The sequence below is a fragment of the Peromyscus californicus genome, unplaced genomic scaffold, assembly GCF_007827085.1.
Source record: "Peromyscus californicus insignis strain IS unplaced genomic scaffold, ASM782708v3 Scaffold_7__1_contigs__length_154581171, whole genome shotgun sequence".
Taxonomy (NCBI): domain Eukaryota; kingdom Metazoa; phylum Chordata; class Mammalia; order Rodentia; family Cricetidae; genus Peromyscus; species Peromyscus californicus.
The window spans coordinates 9,790,524-9,816,361 of NW_026294595.1; the positions used below are offsets into that span (position 1 = coordinate 9,790,524).

The 25,838-nt window shown below is 48.9% G+C and overlaps 1 protein-coding gene across 11 annotated transcripts in view; it reads right to left on the reverse strand.

The window, feature by feature from the left end:
* The window catches only part of Rapgef1 (Rap guanine nucleotide exchange factor 1), a 122,452-nt gene that overhangs the window by 84,263 nt on the left and 12,351 nt on the right, over nucleotides 1–25,838 (reverse strand). For 6 of the 11 annotated variants that reach the window (XM_052726337.1, XM_052726334.1, XM_052726330.1 and 3 more), the window contains exon 1: nucleotides 14,691–14,769. The exons of the other annotated variants lie outside the window; for them this stretch is intronic. In XM_052726337.1, the coding sequence (XP_052582297.1) occupies nucleotides 14,691–14,754 (64 nt within the window). In that variant the 5' untranslated portion in view covers nucleotides 14,755–14,769. Of the gene's footprint in view, nucleotides 1–14,690; nucleotides 14,770–25,838 lie in introns of those variants that run through there. 11 annotated transcript variants of the gene reach the window in all.

The window sequence follows — 25,838 nt, forward strand, 5'->3', positions numbered from 1 at the left end:
ACGAAGAGGTAAAATAAGCTGAACATTTCAGCCGCCGAGACTCAAAACCATGCGAAATTCTACGGCAACTGCTAGCACACAATCTGTTAAATTAAACATGTCCATTGAAATCACTGCTGGCCTCTGACTTCCCAGCAGCACTGGGGAATTTGAGAAGGCAAACATGAATGAGGGATTTGATGACTGCTCTGCCAGTAATTGTTCTGGGTGGCCAACAGAGTAACATGCATGAATGTCATTCACCCCTCCTCCACACAAGGCTGTTCAAAACTGACCGCGTCTGGAAAGAGTGAGGTGTCCTCGGCTTTTCCTTAACTGGAAGATAGCCACTGCTGTAACTGTCCTCTGGGGACCCTCATTACTTAGCACGGCCCCAGCCCCTGGGTTGGTGACATAGCTGACTAATTTACACATCCCCGGCAAACAGTTCCAAGTCAGAAACCATCATCTCTCTCCACACCGTACACACACTCCAGGATGCTTCACATAAGTAGAAAATTAACTTCTCAGCCCTGACAGTGCATATACATGGGTCCCAAGAGCTTGATGACAACACCCTGTGGGCTGCTTGGAGCAAGTGTTAGTTAAACGGAATGAGGACACCTGGCAGAGCGGTTTGGTAAATCACACGAGTCACTCATGGATAGAGGCTTCCTGGGACCTCCTAACGAGAACATCCTCATTAGGAGCCCAATTGTCCATGAAAAGGAAGAAAAATGAACCGCAGAGAAGCGCCTCACTCCTTCCTAGCTTGTCTATGCAGTTCCCTTGTGGAGGCAGAGCTGCCTGGAGGGATGTGCAGAGACATGGTGCCAGCAAGAGGGACAGCTTTCTAGGTGGACTGGACACTGTTGGGTCAAGCTACTCCCATTAAAAACCCAAGCCGCACGAGTCAGGAATTCAGGGGAAGACGTTATTTCGTGCATATAAATACCTATAGACAGCAGTTTGAACGCCCATGCTAATGCAAACTGACAAAGTCCTCCACGGATCACTGTTCGGTGTTGATAGATAAACCCAGACAGCAACAGGTTTTCTCTAGTACTCCACACCTCACTGGCTAGTCACTGTCCACACAAGCCAAAAACCCTGAGCCAAATTCACCCCGACTTCAGCCCTATTCGAGCACCAGATCTACCTACCTTCCCCGGCTTCTATTTTACCTTCTCTACCTCCAGGAACTCTGTCCCACTGCCCCATCATAAACTGTCTGTATGTATGAACGTAACCCAACCTGTGAACTCCATGAGTGCCTCTGCAGTGCGTTCTCCCATGCCAGGATGCTCCTGTCATCTCCTCAAATCAATCCCATCTCTCAATCAATCTCGTAGGCACACATGCCACTTAAAACACTTGAAGACTACTCAGCCTGACACTGCCCTACGCGCAAGGCTGAGAGGATGACAAGTCATCACTCAGTCACCCACACTTCTACCTCACAAGGGCCTATGCCCATGATTTCCTTCTAGAAGTGTCTCCTCCTCCCCCCCCAGGGGCCCGCCTGACCCTTCACCTAGTTAACTCTGACTTAGCCTTCAGATCTCACCTCTGCTCTTTCATGGTCTGTTGACTGGTCTGTAATTATGCACCTACCTGGCTATTTCCACTTCTCAACCCGGGTTCCCTAAGACCCTAGGGCAGTGGTTCTCAACCTTCCTGATGCTGCAATCCTTAAATACAGATCCTCATGCTGTGGTGACCCCAACCATAAAATAATCTTCGTTGCTACTTCATAACTGTAATTTTGCTACTGTTATGAATACTAATGTAAATATCTTTGTTCTCAGGTGATCTTAGGATACCCCTGTGAAAGAGTCATTTTACTCCCCTCAAAGGGGTCACGACCCACAGGTTGAGAGCCACAGCCCTAGAACATCTACCGAAATAGTGAATCACAATGATTTCTCTATGCATCAGGACACCAGTCATGTGCCATGGCCAGAGCATCTAATAAAACAGGCAGATAATTGATTCTGTGTCCTGTGGTTCAGACAAGGAGGCCAGGTTTCTGCCTAATAGTACTGCCCCTTACTAGATGTTTGCTGAGTGAGAGTGAAACAGGAACTGAATTAACCAATGAACTACCCACTTAGTGCTTCACTTCCTGTCACTGCATTGTATCTCCTGATGAAGCCTTGTCCAATCTCTCCATGTCTGGACCATCTGAAACACAAGTCACACCAAACACCACACCAGTGTGAGGTCAGCAACAGCTCCTAAGTGTAGTGGGTTCCACTCGAGCAAGACGCCAAACTGACTTTGGAGCCAGTTCTTGCTAGAACAAGCCAAGAAAACACAGGTCGCCTCATGCCTGCGAGGTCAGAAGATAGCACTGCTCTAGCCATGGCTCTTTTGGTAGCAAGGAACAGAAACCCAAGGTCCTGCTTAAGAAAAAAGGAGGACTGGAAGAATGTAAGTCTCTGGGAACCAAGGGGAGGTACCCAGAAGAAGGTAGAAGGGCCAGAAGAAAGCTGTGAGCTTCAATCCAGTACCCACCTCACTCACTCAGTTGGTTCTGTCCTAGGTTCTACCTACACTGGAGACTCCTCTGCAGGAGTTCACCCACTCTTTGGCTCTAAACATATTCTATGCCAATATTCCCTGATCACACCTCTGGCCCAGATCATCTCATGTATCTGACCGTCAGAGTGTGTGTGTGTGTGTGTGTGTGTGTGTGTGTGTGTGTGTGTGTGTGTGTGTGTGTGTGCGTGTGTAGAGAGAGAGGTCTTACAAGCACTGGACAAAGGTGATATGCTGTTCTCCTCCCAACCTGAGTCCATGGCAGCCGCACCCTTGGACTACGTACAGGTTAGGAGCCTCGTCCATCCTTGATTCTTCGTTTTACCCTCAAGCCCACATCCAATCCATCAGGAAACACTGTTGGCTCTAACTTCCAAGTCATGCTTAGAGCCAACCACATTCCCAACATCTCTTTCTAACCTGTGTTACTGTACGAGCCTAAGGGCCCAGTCCCATTGTATTTTCAATACAGTGGGATGTGGCTTATTGCCATTTGCAAGGTCCTGGGTTCTAGCTCTAGTACGGCAAAGAAAGAAAAAGATTCACTGCTTTGTTCAGTCCTGCAACACCACCTTGTCTCGTATGGCATGTGTAGAAGCCTTTGCATAGTCTTCAAAGCCAATGAGATCTTGCCACTCTGAACCCACCAAACCCGCTTCCCCGCCACTCCTTGGAAAATTTCCCTCATCCCCGTGCCTTGAATGTTGCATAGTAGAAGTCCACTTAGCCATTTCCCTCAGCTCCTCCAAGACTGACTACACAAAGTATACCTTCTCAGTGAGGCCCTCACTGCCCTACTGAACTCTCTAACCTGCCCCTCACCCTGGGACCCCTGATGTCCACGGCACTTACCGCCTTCTCCTACTAATGAATATTGTCATTACTGTCATTCTAGAAGTGTGTGGTCTGACAGCTACTCCTGGTATGCAGCAGGTACACAATCAACATTTGTCACATAAACACAAGAAAGTACACCTTCTGAATACTACTGTCTTGACTCGAAGGCATCCCTGGGCTGCCTGGCTCCCATCCTGCAGGCCAGTCTTCAACTCAGATGTCCAATAAGGATCTCAATGCTTCTTTCAAACTCCTGACATAGAACCAAACGGTCTGGTTCATCTTCCTGAAGACATTAAATAGGTCAATGGCTAACTGCCCAGGGATGAGCCAGCAAGGGCAGAGGGTCCTCTAGGCAAAACTAGAGAAAAACAGGGCCACCTGGAGCTGATCAGTGCTGGTATAGAGTCCCCATATCTCACAGATGGCGAGTACTGTCCTGTATTACAGCTAAGTGCCCGATGCCTACCAGCAAGCTCAGAAGGGGTTGAGAGCAAGTTCCATTAAACTAGGTCTTGGAACCCAGATCCTGACCTTGATGAGGTTTACAGGGAGGATGAAGTACAGGAACTTGACCGTCCTCCCCACTGCATCTCACATGGAAAGGACTTGCACAGACAGTCCACATTAAAACAACTATGGTAACAAACAAACAAACCAACACAAACCTTTACACTCTCTGACGAACCATCATTCTCTAGGACTCACTGCTCAGGATGCTCTCACTGTCTCAGAGGCAGGAGGATTTCCTCTAGATCAGCTGGTGCCTCTGGCTGACTCAGGCTCCCAGGCGGCTGTGAGAGAGGAGGGAGGAGCAGCCGCCAAGCCCACCCATGTGTGTTTGGCAGGAAGCCTCAGATGCCCACAGCATGATGACTCTCTCCCCAGAAGACAGTATTCAGAAGAGAAAGAAGGCAGAGGTTAGGCAGGGACTAAGCTGATCCAGAGTGAAAGGGCACCCCAGCTGGATGTGAGACCAGGGACGGGGTGCAGGGCCATCATGGTGACAGTCAGCTCAGGCAGATCAACGTTTGTTTGTTTCTTCTAAGGATTCAGGTCCAATAAAAAGATTTTTACATAGCCTAGGCCAGCTTCCAACTTACAATTCTACTGCCTCTGCTCCCATGTGCATCAATCAACGTAGCTGCTTAGGTGTCTACATCTCAAGGGGATATAAAAAGAACAAAGTATATGTAACAGAGACCCCATGCCTGATGATTCTGTTGTGAACTATATGTTAGAGATGGTTCCAGACACTTTCCAGGGGGACTGTGACTCCATGATACTCCCCTTAGGTCTCAACTGAGCCCTAGATCCCAAGCAAGCAACTCAAGCAAGCAATTCAGCAAACAGCAAGCTGCAAACTGTAGCTGGGAAACTAAAGACACCGAGCAATGCAGAGCTCCTGACAGCCTGGGCAGAAAGGAAACAGCAATGGCCGCTGCCCTCAGTGGTGTCTGATAATACAATCTTGGGGAGAGTGAACAAAGGCAATTGTGTAAGGAGCCATGGTGAAAGTGCTAGATGAGGACTCCCTAACCAGTGAGTTACAACACAGAAGACAACCTGTGAAACCTGGAGATGGGGGGGTGGGGGGGTGAGGGGGTAGGGGGAGGTGGGGGGGGAGAGGGAGAGAGAGCTGCAGGTAAAGGTACTAGGCTTCAAGTTGAGATTGATTCCCAAAAACAAACAGTGTAAGGAGAGAACTGACTCTGGCAAGCTGTTTTCCCAGCCTCCACACATGTGCTGTGACAAGACATCCCCACCTCATGCCTGCCACAAAATTAGAACTGAGGTGTATGTAATAAAACAGTTTTAAAGAACGAAGCCTGTACAGTAACTGCAATCACAGTTGGCCCCAGGAGGAGCACTCACAAGTACCGGCCGGCTCATGCAGTCTGCCTCCCACTCCTCAGGCGACGGATGTCAGCTGTTTCTCCAGATGCACAGAGCCAGGCTGACCGAGTAAGTGATCTCAGGGTTCCACGGCAAGTGTGCAGCGGGGACTACTTCCTGGAACTGCGAGTGACAAAGGAAGAAAGACCACCTCTCTGTCCCAGCATCAGCTGTCTCAGAGCAGGGCAGGCCAGAGCGAAGCTCCCTCAGGACCCAGCCCCTGGCTCTCCTCCCTCCAAGGAGGGAGGGCAAAGCTCTTTAGCTCCCCACACAGGCTAGATTAAAGGGTCCTGCATCACAACCAAACTTACTGATAGTCTTCCTTAGCCCAAAGAGAGTATTTAACAGGTTTGCAGGGAGGTAGGTTTCTGCTCTCCAATCAAATGTCATCTCCTCAGACTGCAGAGCCAGCCCTACCCAGTCACCTCCCCAGCTGCTTTCCTAATGGGATGAGTTGCTGCTCTAAGTGGTGGGGTGGGCACCCGCTGGGCACAGAGGAGACTGAAGGGCTATGAGAGGCAGAAGTCAGGAGACAGGCATTGCATAGTTGCCATAAGAGAACAGCCCTGGGCTGAAGTGTGGACACTGCAGCCCTCACACTCACCGAGTGGCCTATGACACAGCTCCATTAGCACATTCTTCTGGAGCTCAGGAAGCTGAAGGCAAATGACTTGCCCACGGATAGACTTACAGGGATGGAGCCAAAGTTCCTGGATGCCACTGCATATATCCCTACCTTCTGGATTCGGCCCCTGGGAAGGCAGAAGCCCGGGGTGCTGAGCAGAAAGGGGTCAATTACACAAGTTTTAGAAGAGGAGGGCCTGAGCAGAGAAGGTTAATCCCAGACTACTGGCAAAGTGGCCCAGTGTCAGGGCCAGAAAGAAAGGATGTAAGGATGAGGCAGGATAACAGCGGGCAAGGAAGCTGGAGAAGGCTGTGTGTGGCGACCTAGGAGACTCGGCTGACAAAGGAAAAGTGAAGGAATAGCTGAGAGCAGAAATGGCAATAATTAAACACGCCACAGTGACCCTGATGGGATTCTAATAAATGCAGCTGTCCAGTCATTTGCAGTTTAACAGGCAGGCCGCAGCAAGACAATCCCCATCCAGATCAATGCCCTTGATGAGACAACTAACAAACCATTGTTCATCTTCTCTAAAGGAGACAGACAGACATCACGGAAGGTGAAATAGGGAAGGAACGGATTCAGACACTAGAGACCAGGTGTGGGCCCTGACTCTGCCACCCACCAGCCTGGAATCTTAAACTTGGAGACCATGTGCTTACTCGTGACCTGGGCTAATACTGTGACCGGTATGTCTACTACTGAGAGATCCAGTAAAGCTCAAATGCAACAGCACAGTCCCCAGGGAACAGTGGCACAGTGTGTGCAGAAGTGACCCCAAGCCTTCCCATCCTTGCACCCACACATCTTGGCAAGGTAATTTTATAATCTCCTATCAGGAGCCAGGAGTTGCTCCCCTCTCTCTGTCTCGACTCCCTGGGGGGGTTGCCACTGTAGGTGACTGGCTGGAGACACAGAGGGGACTTCTGGCAGCTGTCTGCAGATACTTGAGGGACAGAAGCCAGCAGAGCAGCCTGAACTTGCAGCTGCAGAAACACAGACTAGATACTAGTTAGAGTTCAGCCCAGTAAGTGAAAGGCGACTGCCAGCAAGACCTGCCTTCGGGACCAGCTGAGTGTGGCGAAGCTACGGTCAGCATCTCCGACACACAGCCAGTCTCTTCTTCACCACCTACCCCGCCTGTGCCACTGTGGCTCTCAGTCACACTAACATCCCACTCTTCAGGAGAATTTCCCTTGGACCACCCGCCCCTCAATGACTGCTCTCTCACGTCTTTGCTCTGTGCAGCAAAGCTGGAAAAACTGTGCATGTTTCTAGTGGCCACCTCCTTGCTGTGACTCCCTTAACTCTTTTATCTCCAAATTCCACCGGAGCCACTTGGCAAGACCCCAGGGACTGCTAAGGTGCCAGGTCCTGTAGTCAGGTCTCAGTCCTCAGGCACTAGGACCCAACACAGCATTACCTGGCACCTCAGTACCCTCTCTCCACACCAGGCTTCCAGGGTACCCTACCCTGCCTCCTACTTTGCTCCTTGCCTCCAAGGAGGCCTTTCTACCTGGTGTCTCCCACCCTTTCTAATGCTGGATGCTCTGGAGCTCTTGTCTAGGCCTCCACCTCCAACTTAATTCTCAGATAAGCTTGCCCACCTTTATGATGATAACTTTCAAAAAGTAACTCTTTTCTGAACCCTGTGTTCTTCATTTTTGACTGTGTATGTGTGTGCGAGTACATGTGTGTGTGTGTGTGCTATGTGGCACATATGCATATATGGGAATGCTAGCAGAGGCCAGAGGAATCACTCTGTCTTGCTCCCTTGAGGCAGGGACTCTCACTGAACCTGGAGCTACAGAGACAGCCAGCAAGCCCCAGTGATAATCATGTCACTGGTCCCCACAATGCTGGGATAACTGGTGTGAGCACACCCACACCTGGTTTTTTAAATGGGTGCTTGGGATTTGAACTTAGGTCCTTACGTTTACACAGCAAGCATTTTTAGTCACTTGGCTTCTTAGCCGTGAATGCCACATTCTTTTGTTTGTTTTTCAAGACAGGGTTTCTCTGTATATCCTTACCTGTCCTGGAACTCACACTGTAGACTAGGCTGGCCTCGAACTCCCAATTGCTGGGATTCACCGAGTGGCTTCCCCACATTCTTATATTCAACTGCCTAAGGGCTACTTCCTAGATTTCTTCCAAACATCCCAAACTCAGCTCAGCTTCCACTAGTCCCATTGGCCTCTTCCAGCTATCTGCAGCAGCAGCTCTGTAGCTATGCAGGCCAGAAGCTCTGCAGTTATCCTGGCTGCCTCCCTCTTCCAAATCCCAGCCCAAACTTTCCCTATCCCAAAAGGTTTCCCCACAGCATTTCTGCAGTTGTGTCCATGGCCTCGTATGCTCATATGCCATCACTCTCCAGACTAGCTTGTCCCAGGATGCTACTGGGCTCCCATTTCAAAGTCCTCAGGCTGCACCTTCTATAGAGCATTCTAGCGTGGATATCCACAACACTTGGGCATCCACTTCTCCTTCCTATGTAGCACTAAGACTCCCAAGCACTGGCCACCCTCGGCCCCTCTCTGACACGTACAGGACACCTGCCTGCTATGCAAGACATTACCTCTCACTGGTTTGTGTACAGACTTGTAGACTCCAGGGGGCAGCACTGATTTGTGTTTGTTAGTCATTCCTGAGCCTAGAACAGTGCCTGTGGCACACATTCAATGGATACCCTTCAATCTGCAATGCGAATAATGAAATTGACTTTTTTCTCCCACTGGAAACATTTTACTTTGGCTAGAGCTCACTTGCCAGGGAGAATGATTCCACTATACTTAGTGCCACAGCCTATTCAATGGCAAAGGGAACACTAAAGCCTCCTCTCCTGACAATAAAAGTTTGGGTGTGTGGAGCCAGCTGGACAGCAGAAGGCGCAGCAGACCCATTCCAACCACAATGGTGAGCACTCTATGTGATACCCAGTTCCCCCTCCAGTCTGGATATCACAAATGTCTTCTACACCCTGTGTGGGTAAGGGACAACATGTTGCTGACCTCCCAGAGGAGCAATGACCACAGAAAACATCCAGACCAAGACTCTGGAGGTCAGGGGTTAGTAAACTGCCTATCATCCGAATTCCAGCAGCCATCTTTTGTGAAGGCTCCTTGTTTATAGCCTGCAACCAACGAATGGTTTTCATATTTTAAATGTTTATGTAAACACCTACATAACAGTCTTGACTTTGTTTCTTCTAAAATACCACTTGGTCCTTTATGTTTACAGACCCTTAACACAAATGAACTACAAGACAAACTTCTCAGCTTTAGTCTGTAGTAGTACAAGGTTCCCACAGGAGTCTTACAAGCACTCCTTGGAAAGTAACTGGAGATGTTGGGTGGCTGCTGGCCACTGCTATCACAGTAGATAAGGGCAACAGCCTCTACACAGCTGGAAAAGAAGTCTTGAAACCTGGAAATGAATTTTACGCACGTTCCCAGGGTGAAGTACATTCTACAGCCAGCGGCTCAGGACAGACATTGTTCTAAATTTGGAGCTATCTGATGACAGAGCCGAGTTTCCTTCCCTTTTCTTACCCACACCCAAAACAACACCCCACACTTCTCATGAGAAAAATCCCTTCCCACTTACAGTTTCCATTCCCCACAGCTGATTCCTACTGAATAAAAAATCAGTTTAAGGGAAGGTTCGAGTTAGACGTCAACTGTGTATAAACGGAAGCCACTGTGCGTGTCAATCTTTTGGTATCACACTTGGCACACAGGAAGCCACTGGCATTGCCTAATACCACATCCCAGCAGCTACTGGTCACTGCTATACATACTACTGTGCTGTATTACATATGGTACATGTGACACATGCTATCCACTGTATTTTACAGACATTATACTCTACATGTAAAATGTTTTCCATACTACAGAATATTTACAATGTACCATGAAACTAGGAAATAAGCCGTACAATGTGCTGTTTCCTGGCAGTACTGCATACACTGTCTATCCCTGTTCCGGCACTGGTGACAGAAGATATGAGCTGCAGGATTTCACACCCCACCTTGATCCCTCCACTGTTAAAATTAGGTAACCCTTTTAGAAGATCTTTACCCTTAAAGCCCAAGACGTGTGATTTCAAAAGGATGCCACATAACCTGCTTTTAAAGCTTTTCCTTCCGTCCTGAACCTTCTTGAATTGTATCACACATGGCTTTGACCCTCACTTAGACCCCTCCTCATCCATCACATTTATTCATTCTGAGGTACTACATGTGTTGGTCCTAACTGCTCTCAAGCGAGCTAATTAAGAGCACCACAGCCATTTGTTGTGGCTGTATTTACTATAGGCCAGGTCTCAATAGGTAGCCCAGGTTGGCCTTCAACTCAAGGTCCTCTGGTCTCAGCCTTCTGTATGGGATTACTGATGTATATAACCACATCTTGTTCTATTTTAGTGGCGGCAGAGCTGGTGCCTCATCACTTATGAGCAGTTGGGAAAAAAGGACAAGTTGGGTTGTTTGCCTCGAAGCCCAGCAGTCAGTCCGACACTAACAATGCAAGTACTGCTTGGCTCATTCTACATGTCCCACGAGAGAATAATTTTTAATAATCAGTAATCTCTGGGAGACAGAAGACAAAAAGTATTGACAACAAATGGGCATCCTTAAACAAAGCCTCGTTCCTCTTTCACTGAAACTTGCCACTTAAGTGCAACCAAGGAAAGCCCAAAGCAAAGGACTGTGGGGATGAGAATGTTGTAACAAACAGCTTCTTCACACGCTGGTGGCCCTGGCTATCCTTTCCTCAGATAATGCATCACTGCGGCACTCCAAGTGCAGCTCAAGTTTCCTAAGAAAATCTCAAAACAGACGGGACATTGGATGCTAATGTGCTTGAGGCCAACTGGGGAATGTACGTCTCACTTGTGAGATGTTGACAGACACCTCCCCTTTGAGAAAACAACATGGTGAGATCCTTAAAGTTATTCTATGCTCCCATCTTGGGAATGTGATACTGGGAATTTGTCCTAAGGAAACTTATGCACAGCTCTGGTCCTGGACCTCCCAGTGTTGCCCCCACCTGCAGCAGCCCAAAACGGCACTTTCAGCATCAACAGCAGATGGCTAACTTACAACTGTGCGCAACCTCAACAGGATGGCATGCCACCACCATTGCAGCAGCTATGGGGCCACACAGAAGCCTGACATCAAAGGGGAAATCACACACACACATGTGCTTATGACTATAACAAACCATGGGTGTGTGTATGTGCAGGGCTCTGGAAAACAGCAGCAGCAGCTACGGCTTCTGTCTTCTTTCAAGGTTTTAGGTCCTGTAGGAACTCAACATGTGTTTTCTTCTGTATTTTACCACTGTTTTCCTTAATATAGTATCATGGCAGAGGATGCAGCTCAGGGCAGCGTGCTTACATACCACGCACAAGGCCCTGTGTTCCATCACCAGCACCGGGAGATGGGAGGGATAACAAATAATGTAAGATTATTTCATCTAAAGCAAAACTTACGTTCTCTGTATTTGACTACCAAATAACTGGAAAATGAGGGAATTCAACCCTGGCATCCTAGCTTGAAGGCATACTCTTAACCACTGTATAACTGGAAAACAAAACAAAACCAGTAGCCAGTAAGGGAAAACGGAGTCTCCTGGGAGTACTACAGGAGTAATATTCTGGGAGTTTGCACCATAAACAATGGTGACCAGGGCACATGGACACTGGCAACCCCAAAGGGTCCTTTAAGAGTGTCACCATATTCTCCCTTGAGAGGAGGACACTAGTAGAGAATTATCTAAACTCACGTAGCTGATGGCTCTGGGAGAGAGTCGACTTAAGGTCTATGCCCATGGACCCAGTAAATGCAGGGTTCTTTCCAGTGAGCAATGTATAGCAACAAGCATTCCCAGCAAGCAGTATGCATTTGTTAAAGCTACTGCAGAGTAAAGGCCTCATCACTCATCTCCCTTAGACACCAGGAAGCAGGCTTGCAAATGTGAAGCTGGGTCAGTGGTCAGAGTGATGAGTCTCTGGTCCTTGTGTGCTCTGGGTAGACATTTATGACTCAGCACATGGACATCCAGCTGCACCAGATGCCTCTCCACTGTGCATGCAGGTCTAAACACCTCTGCTGGCTACAATCCAAACCTCTAAATCCACCCCTGCTTCGCTGAGGTAAAGCCTCACCCCCTCAAACTCCCCCACCTACCCTCTGCCTGCCGGGTTCTTTCCCGGCACAGCAGGCCCCACTTAGTTATCAGCCTATGAGCAGAAGCTTTTCATAGTGGGCCCTTCCTCAGAGGGTGTTAATTTCCCTGGCTACCACCCACACTGTATGCAAACACATCACTAGCATCTCCATTCACCAGCCTGGTGGTACTGGCTGCTGGGATTTTAGGGAGGGGGTGGGGTGGAGATGCTCAGTGTTTAGGAGCACTGGCTGTTTTTCCATAGGACCTAGGTTCAGTCGCCAGCACCCACATGGCAACGCATAATCTATTTCAAGGAGATAATAACTAACCTGCAATTGCTGCGTATCTGCCCAAGTGAGATTTCCTAGGGCCAATGAGAGAAAGGAAGGAAGAGTCTGGAGGGCAGCAGAGAGTTGGGACACTCACACCATCATACAACTTCAATCTTCCAACTTCCCCAGCCCACGGCGTGGAGACAAACTGATGAGAGGGGCACACAGGCTCTCTTTTAAAATAGCCTTCGGAGCCAGGTGGTGGGGCACACCTTTAATCCCAGCACTCGGGAGGCAGAAGCAGGAGGATCTCTGTGAGTTCTAGACCAGCCTATAATAGTGAGTTCCAAGACAGCCTGGGCTGTTACACAGAGACCCTTATCTTGAAAAATCAAACAAATAAAGAAATGAATAAAAATAAAATAGCCTTCAGAATGCAACAAGGCTCGGTCCTCCACGTCCTCCCTGGCTCTGGCAGCGTTTACTCAGAGTACCAGCCACCAAGGGCAACAAGCTGGGGAGAGTGACAGAAGCTTCTTGGGCTGTCCCAGCAGCAGCAAATGTGGACACTGCACTTTCCATTCATCCATCCATTCCCTGGTGTGTCAGGGACCCCAACTGTGTGGTTTGCCTGGAGCCACCCCGCATCCACCAGGAAGGACCTCACCACCTCACTGAAAGAAGACTGGAAAAGGCGCAGAGGTGAGGGCCAGAGAGACTCCGAGAAGGCAAACATGGCCCCAGGTGTACCCTAGATAAACCAATCAGTCCACCCAAGAAAATGGTGAGTTGAAAAGCACGGATCACAGGGGCTTGCTTGCTAGGAATGAACTATCAACTATGGCTCTACAGCTACTCTCACTACAGTTAGTGGACAAAGCCAAACAAACCTCAGACCTTTCTGTACTTTCGTATGTAAATCCAGTTATTTCCAATGAAAATCATACAAGTTAAGCTAAGTGAGTGGGTGCTTGCTTTTATTTTACACATATAAAAACACACCGAAGAGAGCTGGGGGTGTAGCTCAGTAGTAAAGCACTTGCCTAGCGTGGGTGAGGCCCCGGGCCACAATGCAGGTACTGCTTATAACGATTATACTACGGACCCATCACCTGGCTCCGGCATTTGTTAAGATTTTCCTTATTTTGCTCATCTGGAAGTCCTCACTTTCAAATGCATCATTCCGCTGCATTGTGTCAGGGTAATTACAGTAAGCACGGCTCTTTAAATACTCCAGCTTGACTATCCAAAACCAAGAGTGTTCTCCTACACTGCTCAGTCCCAAGGAAAGCAAGGACAGGAGCTGAGGGTGCAGCTCAGGGCTGCTTAGCAAGTTCCAAGTGCTGGATTCAATGCCAAGCACCCAAGAAAGATGATTCCCAGCACAAGCCCCTAGCCACTTCCTATTCCGCCTTGTTAAACTGGAATCCAGTGGGGGTATTCTTCAAAAAAACAGCAGACAAGAGAATGAGGAGGGAGGTTCAGAAAGGCTAGAACGTCCCACCTATTTTCCCCTCTAAGTGAAAAACTTTCAATGATTCGGCTCCAACAGTTACTGTTAACATTCGCAGGCATTTCCTTCCAGCTGCTTCTTTATTCACACACACACACACACACACACACACACACACACACACACACACACACACACACACAGCCATAGTCACAAGGCGACTGCCAACCACAAATCAAGCATGGCTGTAGCTGTTAGGCAGGACCCGGAAAGACGGCTAGGGTGATGCCCACCTGTAATCCCAGCACTGGGGAGGCTGAAACGGGACTCCTAATTTGAAGCCAGCCTGATGAGACAACAAACTCGGGACCAGTACAGGCTGAATACCGAGATCTTGTCCCCAAGTCCTGCAGGTGCCACCTCTGGCACACCGGCCAGCTGCTAGCCTGATGGGTCAGCACTACTGACAGTGCCACGGACCCCATTCTTCCTCCCCTCAGAGCTGACACAGCGGCCTGAGGGTCAGGGTCAGCGTTGAGAGGTTGCTGCCTCTTACAGTGGGAAAAACAGATGAACAGGACGGGTATATATTTATCTTTGGGAGATGAAACATGCTTAGAAGTTTTAACAACGTTCTTTACATCCAAACTATCACAAAATAATCCTGAATAGCAAAACTCTTGACTTGGATTAGGTCTTAAAAACTGAACGATGTCAACACAGAAGCTCCTGAGCTGAACCACCCACCAGCTACACCGGCCATTATAAGGTAATGTGTATTTCAGCCCTTAGAAAGGCCACAAACTGCGTTGGCTCTGATCTGGAAGGTGGCTCCCACGCTGATTCAGCTGGGCCAGGGTCTCAGATAAGACCACCCTCTTGCTTCCAACACAGCGGGGGCAGCGCTCTCTTACCTTGTTTCCAAGGGCACAGGTGGCTTTGTCTCAGGGGCTTCTGTTTTTCAACAGCATTGCCCATCCCTGAAGCCAGCCGAGCACAGCACCTTTCCCAGCCCAGGCGTCTTCACTGAATGACAGGAAGACCCAAATCACTGGCTGAAAGGGGATTCATCTCTGGGATAACACCAATGACCCAGCAGCCCCAGGCAGAGCCCCAGGAGGGCTGACACACCCTCTGGAAAAAGCAGGAACTCTGTCACTCTAAAAGGTCTCAGGCTCCCGCCTTTCAAATTCTTTGGTGGTACTGGAGGAAACCAGAAGCAAGGGTGTTACCGCCCTGCCCTACGGGTGGGTCGCAGTAATCACCTATATTAAGCAGCTCTTTCCTCGGGCCTCCTCCGACAGCATTACTCTCTAGCACAGCAGCAGTCTGGAGAATGGACTGCACTCCCACCGCTGCCGCTGCTTTCCGGGGGAAGAAGTCGAAACTGGTGATCCAGAAGCTGAAAGTCACAATGGGCCATTCTAGGGTATGCAGTGAGTAACCTCGCACAGACCCCCATGTCACACCTATTCAAGGTCTGTCTCGTTCTCAGCCCCATGACATGGTCTCATGAACACTGTGGCGCCAAGGAAAAAACAAAACACTCAGATGCAAGTGATGGCTTCATTCACAAAGGCAACAAAATGCCAAGGCAGCCTTTCAGCTCTATTTGAAAGAACAATTTTCTGGAGAAACTGTCCTGCCACCTGGTTGTGGGGAAGAAAACAAGGGCATGAAGTCCCGGGAAAAGGAAGAAAAAACAGAGTGAGTGTCAAGTCTAATTTAGTTCAACCCTACAGGAGGGGTTAGAAATGCTGCGAGGAGGTGCCAGGGTCAGAACTTCAAACTCAACGCTGCCACTGGTGTTACCTATAAACCCAGCAGCCTCAGTTTTCCTATCTGCTAAGTGGACACATCACCAGTCCACCTCTATTGTCCTTTGGACTAGACCCACTTAGGAAAGCTTGGGACATGTTCTTCACGATCAGTCTCCTGACCTCAGACTCTAAAGCTTTGGCAGGTCAGATGGGAGAGCCCTGGCTCCAGGTCAGCCAGTGGCACACAGCACACACGTTCTGTGAAGCTGGGTGGCATGGCATGGCAGCAAACCGAAGTAGCCTGAAGACAACACCCAAAAGCAGACCCTTGGAACCACAGAAAAGCTTAGTGCTCTTTTCAACCCTGGCGCCGCTCCAGCCAGCCCTGAAGAAGGGCTTCGCAAAATGAGGCAGGACAGGAAGGGCCTCTACATCTCTACAAGATCTTCAGGTGCTGTGTTTTCCTCCACCAGTACAGAACGCATTTCAGAAAATCACAAAACCATACCCAGTTCATCTTTCCAAGGTTGATGCAGGAATGGGCAGAAGCAGGAGGGTTCCATTTCCCTCACTGCACACTGAGCACCCCCCCCCCCCACCCTGGTCACAGGGCTCCCACACACTGGCCAAGCCAACAGCAGGAACCACATTCCTGCGCAGCCCAGCAAAGCTGCTAGTTAGTCAAGTCTGACTGAAACCCAGCTTGAGCCCTGCTAACCACACCGGCTCTTTGATGAGCTGCAGTAACTTCATCGGTCTCTTTCTCATTATACACTTGAACACCTTTCTTTCCTCAGGGAGGTTTCAGCTACAAATATGCTACCCAATCTTGTTCTTCCACACTATGTGCAGTTTAATATATGTCCCAAACTAACACATTAAAGAGGCTCTGGTTAGAACCTGCATTTTAACATCTTTCACTTAGAGAAAGTTTTCTTTTATCAACATTTGGCAAATAGCTTATGCAGCTGCCCAGCAGGACAAGATCCTGTCAGAAGTTGTGCTTGGCAATGCTGACGTGTGGACAGGTGTGGATAAGTGAAGGAAGGAGTGAACAGTGAGAAGTCCCACCTGATCCCCCACATTGGAACGGGTCAGCCACACCGAGACCACCCTGACCCGTGCAGGGCCTGTGTCCTGGTGTGTCATCCACATCATCACTGCCCCTCCTGCTCTAGAAAGCCGCTGATGCAGGCATCCGATTGTGACGGATCCACACAGTGCATGGGCTCAGGGCTGGTGAGATGCTTCAGTAGGTGAAAGTACTTGCCCCGAAAGCCTGATGACCTGAGTTTGGTCCCGTAGAAATCCAAGGTGGAAGGAGAGGACTGACTCCTGAAAGTTGTCCTTTGGCTGTCACGCATGCACCGTGGCATGTGCACGCTCACACTCACACATATATAGATATACAATAACAACAACAGCAGCAGCAAATGTGTCTAGAGCTGAGCTCAGGTTGTGCCCTGTTAGTTCTGAGCTGTCACTCTGGTGGCAGGTTTCCACCAGCAAATGAACCCAAGATCCCAACAGCATCCCTACGGACGACAAACACGACTTTCGCAGGAGCGTTTTTCCTGAGGACTTGGTGACTCAGACGCTTCTGAGGCAGCCCTGGTTCCAAATGTTCAGACCTGTGCTGCTCCAGTGGGGTGCGGGAGATGAGCTCAAGAGTCCATTTTTAAAGATTCCCTCTGAATTGCCAAGTCAGAGAAAGTGTCCCCAGAAACATCCCAAAAGGTAAAAATGCTTGTCAGTCAAGATCGGCAGCCACTTCCCATGCAGGGAGCTGACAGGAGACGCTCACAGCCAGGACGAATCAAAACCCAAAAGACAGCCGGACATGGTGGCTCCAGCCTGTGATCTCAGCACTTGACAAGCTGAAGGAGGAGGATCCCAGCAGTTCTAGGCCAGCCTAGGCTATATACTGTGAGTTTCAGGCCTCTGGGGCTAGTACAAGAGAAACCCTGTCTCAAAAAGCAAAGCAAACAAAAGCCAGGGCCACCAGAGTGGATGGCTCTATTCCTAGCCAGCAAGGCCATGCTTCCTCATGTCCCACAAACACCAGAAGGCACTGGGAGTGCGTGCTGACCCCAGCCAGACAACCTAGCCTCGGGCCATCACAGTCACTTATTGAATGATGACAGCGCTGTAAACTTCCAACAGACTCAGAAGCACACTCCAGGTGCGGGGTGGGGGCTGGAGGCTGGGGGCTGGTGGGGCACTCAGCTACGCAGCTCCTGAGAAGTCCTCACCCATCCCCCAATCATCATCCTTGCCTAGGAAAACTTTCCTCCTGACCAAGAGGAAGGAGGTCGGTGGCAGAAACAGGCTTTGGAGGACAGCTGGCCTGGTTTAAAGGTCTGAGTGTACTTCTTGGGCTAGTGAACTGTGACACAGAAAGGGACTGTTCTAAACCTTATTTTCTCATGTATGTAAGCTGTATGCTATCAAGGCACCCAGCCACCCTGGAAAGGCAGCTCTAAAGGCTAAGGAAGAAGTTACAAAGTGCTGGCACACAGCAGGCCCTCACTAAAGAACAGCTACTGTTGCAGGGTTCACTGTAAGTATCTACAAGCTACAAGCCTTGACTACAACTGCAAGAAAATGATTTACCCTCCCAAAAGCTGGCCCTTGGAGCACAGATCGGCTGCTGCACTGCTAAATAACTCACTTCCGTCACACAATTAAACTAATACTTCACTTGCAAATATTTGAGCCATGGGAATGATATTTTGATCATGGGAAGCAACATAAACCAGAAATGTAACACTGTGGCCCAAAGTTTAAAACATTTTAGGGAGAGTTCTCCCTGAGCTCCCCTCCTGAACTGCTGGATGCAGAAGAAATCTAAGTCAGGGTTGTGCAGGGCACTGCTCACCACCAGGATGCTGAGTAAAATGACTCAGAAAGGAAAGGCCCTGCAGGAGGTGCCAGTGTGGGTACCCCAACAGGGCCAAAGAAACAGCCCGGGGCTCTTGGGTGGTGCCAGGAGCTGACACCCAGCTTTGTGTGTGTGCGGCTGTCGGGAGGAAAGTCTGATGTTGATCATTTCCCTCCTGGAGAAAAATACAACAATGCGAGGAAGCTCGGAGCCTGGTGGGAATGTTCCATGGGGGGCGGGGAACCTGGTTCTGCACATGCTCAAAAGGCTGAGCAGAGCAGAGGTCAGGTGTCAAGGGCATAGGGCAGAGCTCATGGGCCAAATTTTGGGGTCATCTGCTGACATCCCTGCACAGCAGGAGAGGATCACAGGAGGCAAAGGCCCTTAAGTGGAGTGTGTCACTCCTGAGATACATGCACACTCACGGGCCAGCTTCAGAATGAGGCTTAAGCATTAGATGACATGCACACAGGTCATTTGATTGCCACGATGAGGGCATGCTGGGGAAGCACACCACCTAATTCAATTGCAGGTCAAGGAAGGAAGGAGGATGAGAATTAAAGGATGACAGCAGGGATAGTTCCATGTCACTGAAAGTACACACGAAGGAGGTAGTGAGCTCTGGATAAGTAAAGGGAGGGTTCTTTCCCTAAAGTGTTAAACCATATGCATGTATTTTTCTGGGAAGAGAAGTTCATGGTTTTACCACCTCAAAATCCTAAAACTTCTAAAAATCCAAGAATCACCAAGTCTGCCCTAATCATTATAATGAAATGGGGAAATTGAGTGTCTTAGTTTTGTTTCTATTGCTGTGATAAAACACCATGACCAAAGTGACTTATAAAAGAAAGCATTTAACTTAGAGGTTCAGGGTTTCAGAAAATCAGAGTCCATGGCCATCATGTCGGGAGCAGGGCAGCAAGCAGGCTGGCATGGCACTGGAGCAGCAGCTGAAAGCTGATATCCTGACCCACAGAAGCAGAGAGAGAGAGAGAGAGAGAGAGAGAGAGAGAGAGAGAGAGAGAGAGAGAGAGAGGGAGGGAGGGAGGGAGGGAGGGAGGGAGGGAGGGAGGGAGGGAGGGAGAGAGAGAGAGAGAGAGAGAGTGAGAGAGAGGACTGCTAACGGAAATGGTGTGGGCTTTTGATACCATGACACCCCTTCCCCTCATGACACATGTCCTCCAAAAAGCCACATCTCCTGATCCTTCTCAAACAGTTCCCAGGATGGAGAGAGTTACCTGTGGATGAGTCTCAGGGGAGCACGGCTCCACAGTTGGTCCAGGCTGCTTCTGCACAGCACCTGCCCGCTACTCAGTCCCGAGAGCTGGAGGTGCCCCAAGGAGGCAGCTGTGCTGCTTCCTGGTAGACCCAGCATGGAGCTATACACTGGCATGACCTGTAGCTCACCTGTTGCACAGGCCTCAAAATCAGCCCCTTGCCTCTCAGATTCCTTGAGATGGCTGGTCTTCAGGGACCTGTTAGCAATGTAGACTATAAATGGGGACCATGCAGAAACTACTGTGGCTGCAACAGACATCTAGCTTCCCTGAAACTGCTCCTCTGCCAGGCCCTATGTCTAGCTCTGAGGTCAGGAAGGAGAACAAAGCCTACCTGGATTCCTCAGTTCTGCCTAGAATTGGAAGGAAGGCTGTTTGGTTTTGGGGTTTGCTTGTTTGTAAACAGGATCTCATGTAGCCCAGGCAGGCATTGAACTTCTGCCCCCACATCCCAAGTTCCAGGGTTACAGATATGGAAACTGGTTTTGGAAAGAAGTTTTAAAACTGAACAGGAATAATCTGTCACATTTTGATGACATTAAATTAATGGGGGGGGGGCACTAAGCACACACAGAATCCTCACACCCTCACTGCTTTCTGGAACACCAGGAGGAAGCCTCGACTGTTGATATTCAGAGGCCTTTGAAGCTTGGCCCCACACCACCCCCTACCTTCCTCTGCCACTCTCCCTCATGCCTAATGTACTAGCCAGTGAAGTGCTCACTTCTCACCTCTGCAGCTGACTCTCAATGGCATCCTTAAGGAGTCCCATAATCTGTCCCATCGAGGGGCATTGCTGCTCTGAGAGAGGCTGGACACCTCTTCTACCACCTCTGAAGTTTAGCTTCTGGCTTCTGCCCTGAACCCCTAAACTTCCCAAGTCAGGGGAGCATCAATGGCAAAGGCTGAGTGGCTGGAGAAGGTAAGCCATGAGGCTGGTGTGAGCTAAGGGTGAAAACAGGGTCAGGTGGCTGTGGACACACAAGATGGGTCCAATCTACCCTCTAGCAGCTGAATGATAAACGACACTTCTGAGACAAGAAACCAAGTTGCCAGCTACAAGGGAACTGTAGAGACTGGCAGCCTCATGGACTATCCAGGATAGTCAGATAGCAAGGATGACTCAGACTTCTGAGCCTGAGCCAGGGGGTCCAAGATGCAATGGGTCCAGGACTGGCAGCACTGTAGTCCCAGAACTCAGGAAGCTAAGGCAGGAGATTCCCAAGTTTAGGACCAGCTTAGACTATGATGGGAAACTTGAAAGGAGGCACACAAAGTCTGGACACATCTGCTATGCTCTTGAGGATGTGTGGTATGCACCTCAAATTCACAATCAAGTTGTATTCCCAAGGAGTGGTTCATGAGGAGATGATTGGTTGGCGAGGACACAGCAAGAAGGCACCATCCTTGCATACCCAATCTGCCAGAGCTTTGGTCTTGAACTTCCCAGCTCTAGGCCTGTGAGGGATGGATGTTTATTAACAGGGATGTTAATCCCTGTTTAAGTTATTTCATCCTAGCAGCCCAAGCAGGCTAGGTCCACATCCATGGAGAGATGCTCAGCAGGAAGCTGATACCTAGCCATAAACCAGGAAAAAAGAGGGGCTGGAAATAGAGATTTGGGAACAGGCTCTGCGTAGAGCCGTGGTTCTAGTTCTCAACCTTCCTAATGCTGCGACCCTTTAATACGGTTCCTCATAGTTTGGAACTCTGTGAAACATAGTGACCCCAACCATAAGGCTTTTTTGTTGCTACTTCATAACTGTAATTTGGTACTGTTACAAATCGCATTGTAATTTATATTTAGAGACAGATGTTTGCTAAAGGGGTCACAACCTACAGGTTGAAAACCACTAGTCGAGAGGGATTGGACTGCCCAGGAAGTGATCAGAAGTCTCATCCCAGGACATTCCACACTGGAGAGAGTTCAAGAGGGTGAAGACCCTGTACCAGAGGGCTGGAAGGAAGCCGCCTTCTGGGGAGCATCTGGACAGGAAGAAGCTTGTCAGTATTCACCACCAAACTGGGAGAGGGCTGCTGTGCTGTGTGGCTTCCAACACGATTGAAACTTTGAGTTCAAACTAGATGCTTAGTTTTTAAATGTCTTGTTTATCATGATGACTCATACATCATTCTAATTAATTAGCTAATATCCCAAGACACACTCTGCATTAACTGGAAGATCCATCAGTTTTTTCACGGCGGCTAAACTGCTGGCCACCTTCTTGTCAGAGCTAATTAGACGGCTGCTGCGTTCTCCCTCTGGTCTACTGAGGAGAGCAGGCCTTGCTCATCCTGCTCTCTCTCAGAAGCATCTTGAGATTGTAGTGGTTCTGGGAGAATGTTTTAAGCTACTTCTCCACATTAGCAGGGTTTATTTCAGTGCCAAGCAGGGGCTTCCACTTAGCTCTCCCATGTGCCAATAGGACCAGTTGACAGAACCGTCAGGGCTGTAGTTTGTTACCCTTTCCTAATGTGTTCCCATGTCACGCTATTGGAGAGGGGCACATTCTGTAGCCATTGCTCCCATGCAGAGGAATGGGAAGGGCATTGGGGATCTGATCTAAGCAGAGAAACTGCCCTTACAGCAGCAGCATAACAACACAGACACACACTTGTATCCTCCCCATAATGTTTCCACGAGGGAGAGCAGTATTGTTATTTGGATGACAAACTGAAGCCCTAATGATTTCAATCTCCACATGATGGAAGGAAAGGACTGACCCTTTCACACTGTCCTCTGACCTCCACACCCACACACACCCACACACACACCCCCCACACACACACAGAGTACTATATATATGGTATATTATGAAAAACATTACAAGTGAGTTGTAAAGAGACGTAATTTGACACAGATTCTATTCTTGTCTCCATCCACTCCAAAAATAGGAAGCGAAGATTGCTTAACCTTTCCCACAAGGAGGATGAGCTTTAGCTGTCTGCACATGTTCACTGTTCTTAAACCCAGCTCTTCTAGATTTTGATGCTCACCTGGCTTGAGTAAATGGGATGTGGGAAGTAGCAGACATTTCTGGGGAGAAAAGAATCAACAGAGAATACATAGACTCATGAGAACCCTCCGGAACTAAGTCTGTACTGGAAGCAGCATATTTCTGAACTGGGTCTCTCAAAGCAACCTGGCCCCTCTGCAATACAAGCTGTGTGGGCATGTATGTGACAGTATTTTCCATCTGCCCCAGTTGGTGAGAGGGGTGGGTTCTGAGCAGTCACCCTGGGGCAATCGACAATCCAGGAGGAGCAGTCAGCACTTCATCTGTCAAGGTCCACATGAGCAGGGACCCTCAGTGACTTTCTTCATTGGGAGGCCATAATGGGGATATTTATAAGCAAAGATTCAGAACCCACCTCTTGAACCAACGCTATGTCTCAGCAAGGCATGGTGGCAGCTGCCTGTGATCCCAGCATCAAGAAGTTGAAACAGAAGGACTGTGAGTTCCAAGACCAGCCTGGGCTCCAAAGCAAGACCCTGTCTTGAAAACACACAAAAGGCTGGCGGTGGGGGGTGGGATGGTCAGGGACCTGGGGAGGTGTCCAGGTTCTTCCTGTCATGGGTCCTACAGAACAGGCACTTGGGAGGTCAGCAGAAGGAGTCATCATGCTCCAGTGTGTTCCTGGATATATACTTTCTCGAAGCTTAACTTTGGAATTCAAGTGTGCTGTTTTACAACCCACCTCGTTAGTATGTTTCCTGAGAAATGTTATGAAACAATCTTACATCTATCTGCTGCTGTGCTAATGTCCACACAGCAGCTGGTTATGCATGGGATTGCAGCCACCCATGGGACTGAGACTCTAGCTTGGTGATCTCAGACTGAACTGCAGAGTTGCGGTCCATCCAACAGGGCCCGGAGGGCTGAAATTTCTGAGGAAGCCTTGGCCTTCTGTCTAGATTCCGCTCCCTCTGCCCCTCCCATGAGCCAGTCAGACTTTCTTAGGAATGTGGCCAACAGCTTGGAATCCCGCCAGAGGTTCACAGTGCCTGCCACCCGCACCATGGACTCGGAGCAAGTGCCCAGTATACAGCCCCTGCGAAGTCCAGGCTTCAGGAACTGCAACAGCACCCAGCACTATGTGCCAGACAACGACTCCCCAGGGTGAAGCCCAGCTGCACATTCAGACCCCTAAGACTTTGTCAGCCATTCTTGGCTCTGACAGCTTCAGAGTATAGATACAAGAGTACAGCTTGATCAGGGTCTGCGTAGTTCCTGGAGGTAGGGGCTGGGATGGGGCCTGCCGGAGATGAAAAGCCCAGATACATGGGAGCAAGATACCTACCCAGTGGTCTAGTATCTGCCCTAGCTTACAGGCTTCCTGATCGCACAGGTTCCTCAAAGGCCAGGCCCACCCAGTACAGTAGTCACTGTACCCAGAAGGTTCTTCCCCCAGTGCCCCTCCCAGCCCAGATACAACCCATCAAGCAGCAATCACATGTCCACTAATACAGTCACTACAGGCTGCTGTTTTAAAACTGTTTGGTACAATTTATTGTATAAGGATATAGTCTAAGACTAAATACACTTAGGTAAATAAATGTTAACACTATTTTATATTCTTAGCATGTTTTGAAACTGATGAGTTTGGGGGTAGAGCTCTGTGGTAGAGTGCCATAAAAAAACGAGTGTGGTAAAATATGTTTTGTTTTTCTCAAGACAGGGTTTCTCTGTGTTGCCTTGGCTGTCCTGGAACTCAAGAAATACCTCCCGAGTGCTGGGCTCAAAGGGGTGCATTGTGGTAAAATGTTTAAGTGAGCACCCGAGTCATGCTGTATGTACATCAGCCACAAACCTCGTACAGCACAAGTTCTTCACCTTACAAAACAAACTGTCCATCAACTCGACTCTCCCGTTCTGCCCTCATCCAGCCCCTGTACCATCTGGCTTCATCAGTATGATTTTTACCAAGTTAAGATCCCATGAAAGTGAAGCCACATGGCGCCTGCTCCTGTGTCTGGCTAACTTCACTTGGCACAGTGCCCTCAGACATATCTATCCACCGTGTACCACATCAGACTGCCCCTTTTTAAAGGCTAAATGATGTTCTAGCATTCGGACAAACTGCTTTTTATCTATTCACCCATGAATGGTCATCTCAATTGCTTCTACCTTTTGGCAATAATAATAATAATAATAAATGCTGCTGTAAAGGGGGGGCGCTCTTCAAACTCTGCTTTCAGCATTCTTCTGGGTACTTAAGAAGTGGGCTGGCTATACTGTGTGGTAATTCTACTTCCGAGGACCTGGTGTCTATACTGTGTGGTAATTCTATTTCCGAGGACCTGCTGTCTATACTGTGTGGTAATTCTACTTCTGAGGACCTGCTGTCTGGTCTTCCACTTCATGTTCTGCCAACTCAAGGTTTCGCTTTCTCCATGATGTTGTTCCCAGGGTTTCTGAAAGGAGCCATCCTTGTGTGGAGTGTGTTCTCACTGGGGTTTTGAGTTATGTTTCCCTAGTGATTAATAATTCTGTGCATATTCATGAGCTCATTGGCTGTTTTCATAGTTTCTAGGAGGAAATGTCTATTTGACCTTTTGTCCATTTTTAAAAATTAGGTTGTTGTCGTGGTCCATGCTGCTACCAAAAACCATGTGGAAGTCCGTGATTGGTGCTTCCTCTGACTGTAAAGGACAAGGAAGCTACTTTTGCAGAGGAATCGATGACTGAGACTCACAGTTGAGAAAGAGGGAGGGACATAGAAGGCTTCTGTGACAAGCCCTACCCTCCAAGCCCCAACCCAAAAGCAACAGCCAGGACAGGGGAGGGGTGGAGAAGGTCTCAGTGTTTTTTAAGGGGCTGGCCACTGGGACTTTGACCATGTTCCAGTGAGTATATGGGCAACACAAATTGGACTTCTTGTTTCTCCTCCTCCTCCTCCTCCTTTTCTTCTTCTCCTCTTCTTCTTCTTCCTCTTCTTCTCCTTTTTTTTGGGGGGGTCATAAAGGTTAGGGAGGACCTGGGAAGGCTGGAAATCGAGTGTGATCAGGATGCATGATATGAAATTCCCAAATAATAAAAATATTATGTTGGGAAAAATGCCCAAAGAAAACAGCATGAGACCAAAAAAAAAAAAAAAAAGCTGTTTTTATTGGTCATCATTTATCTGTGCCTCAGAAACACC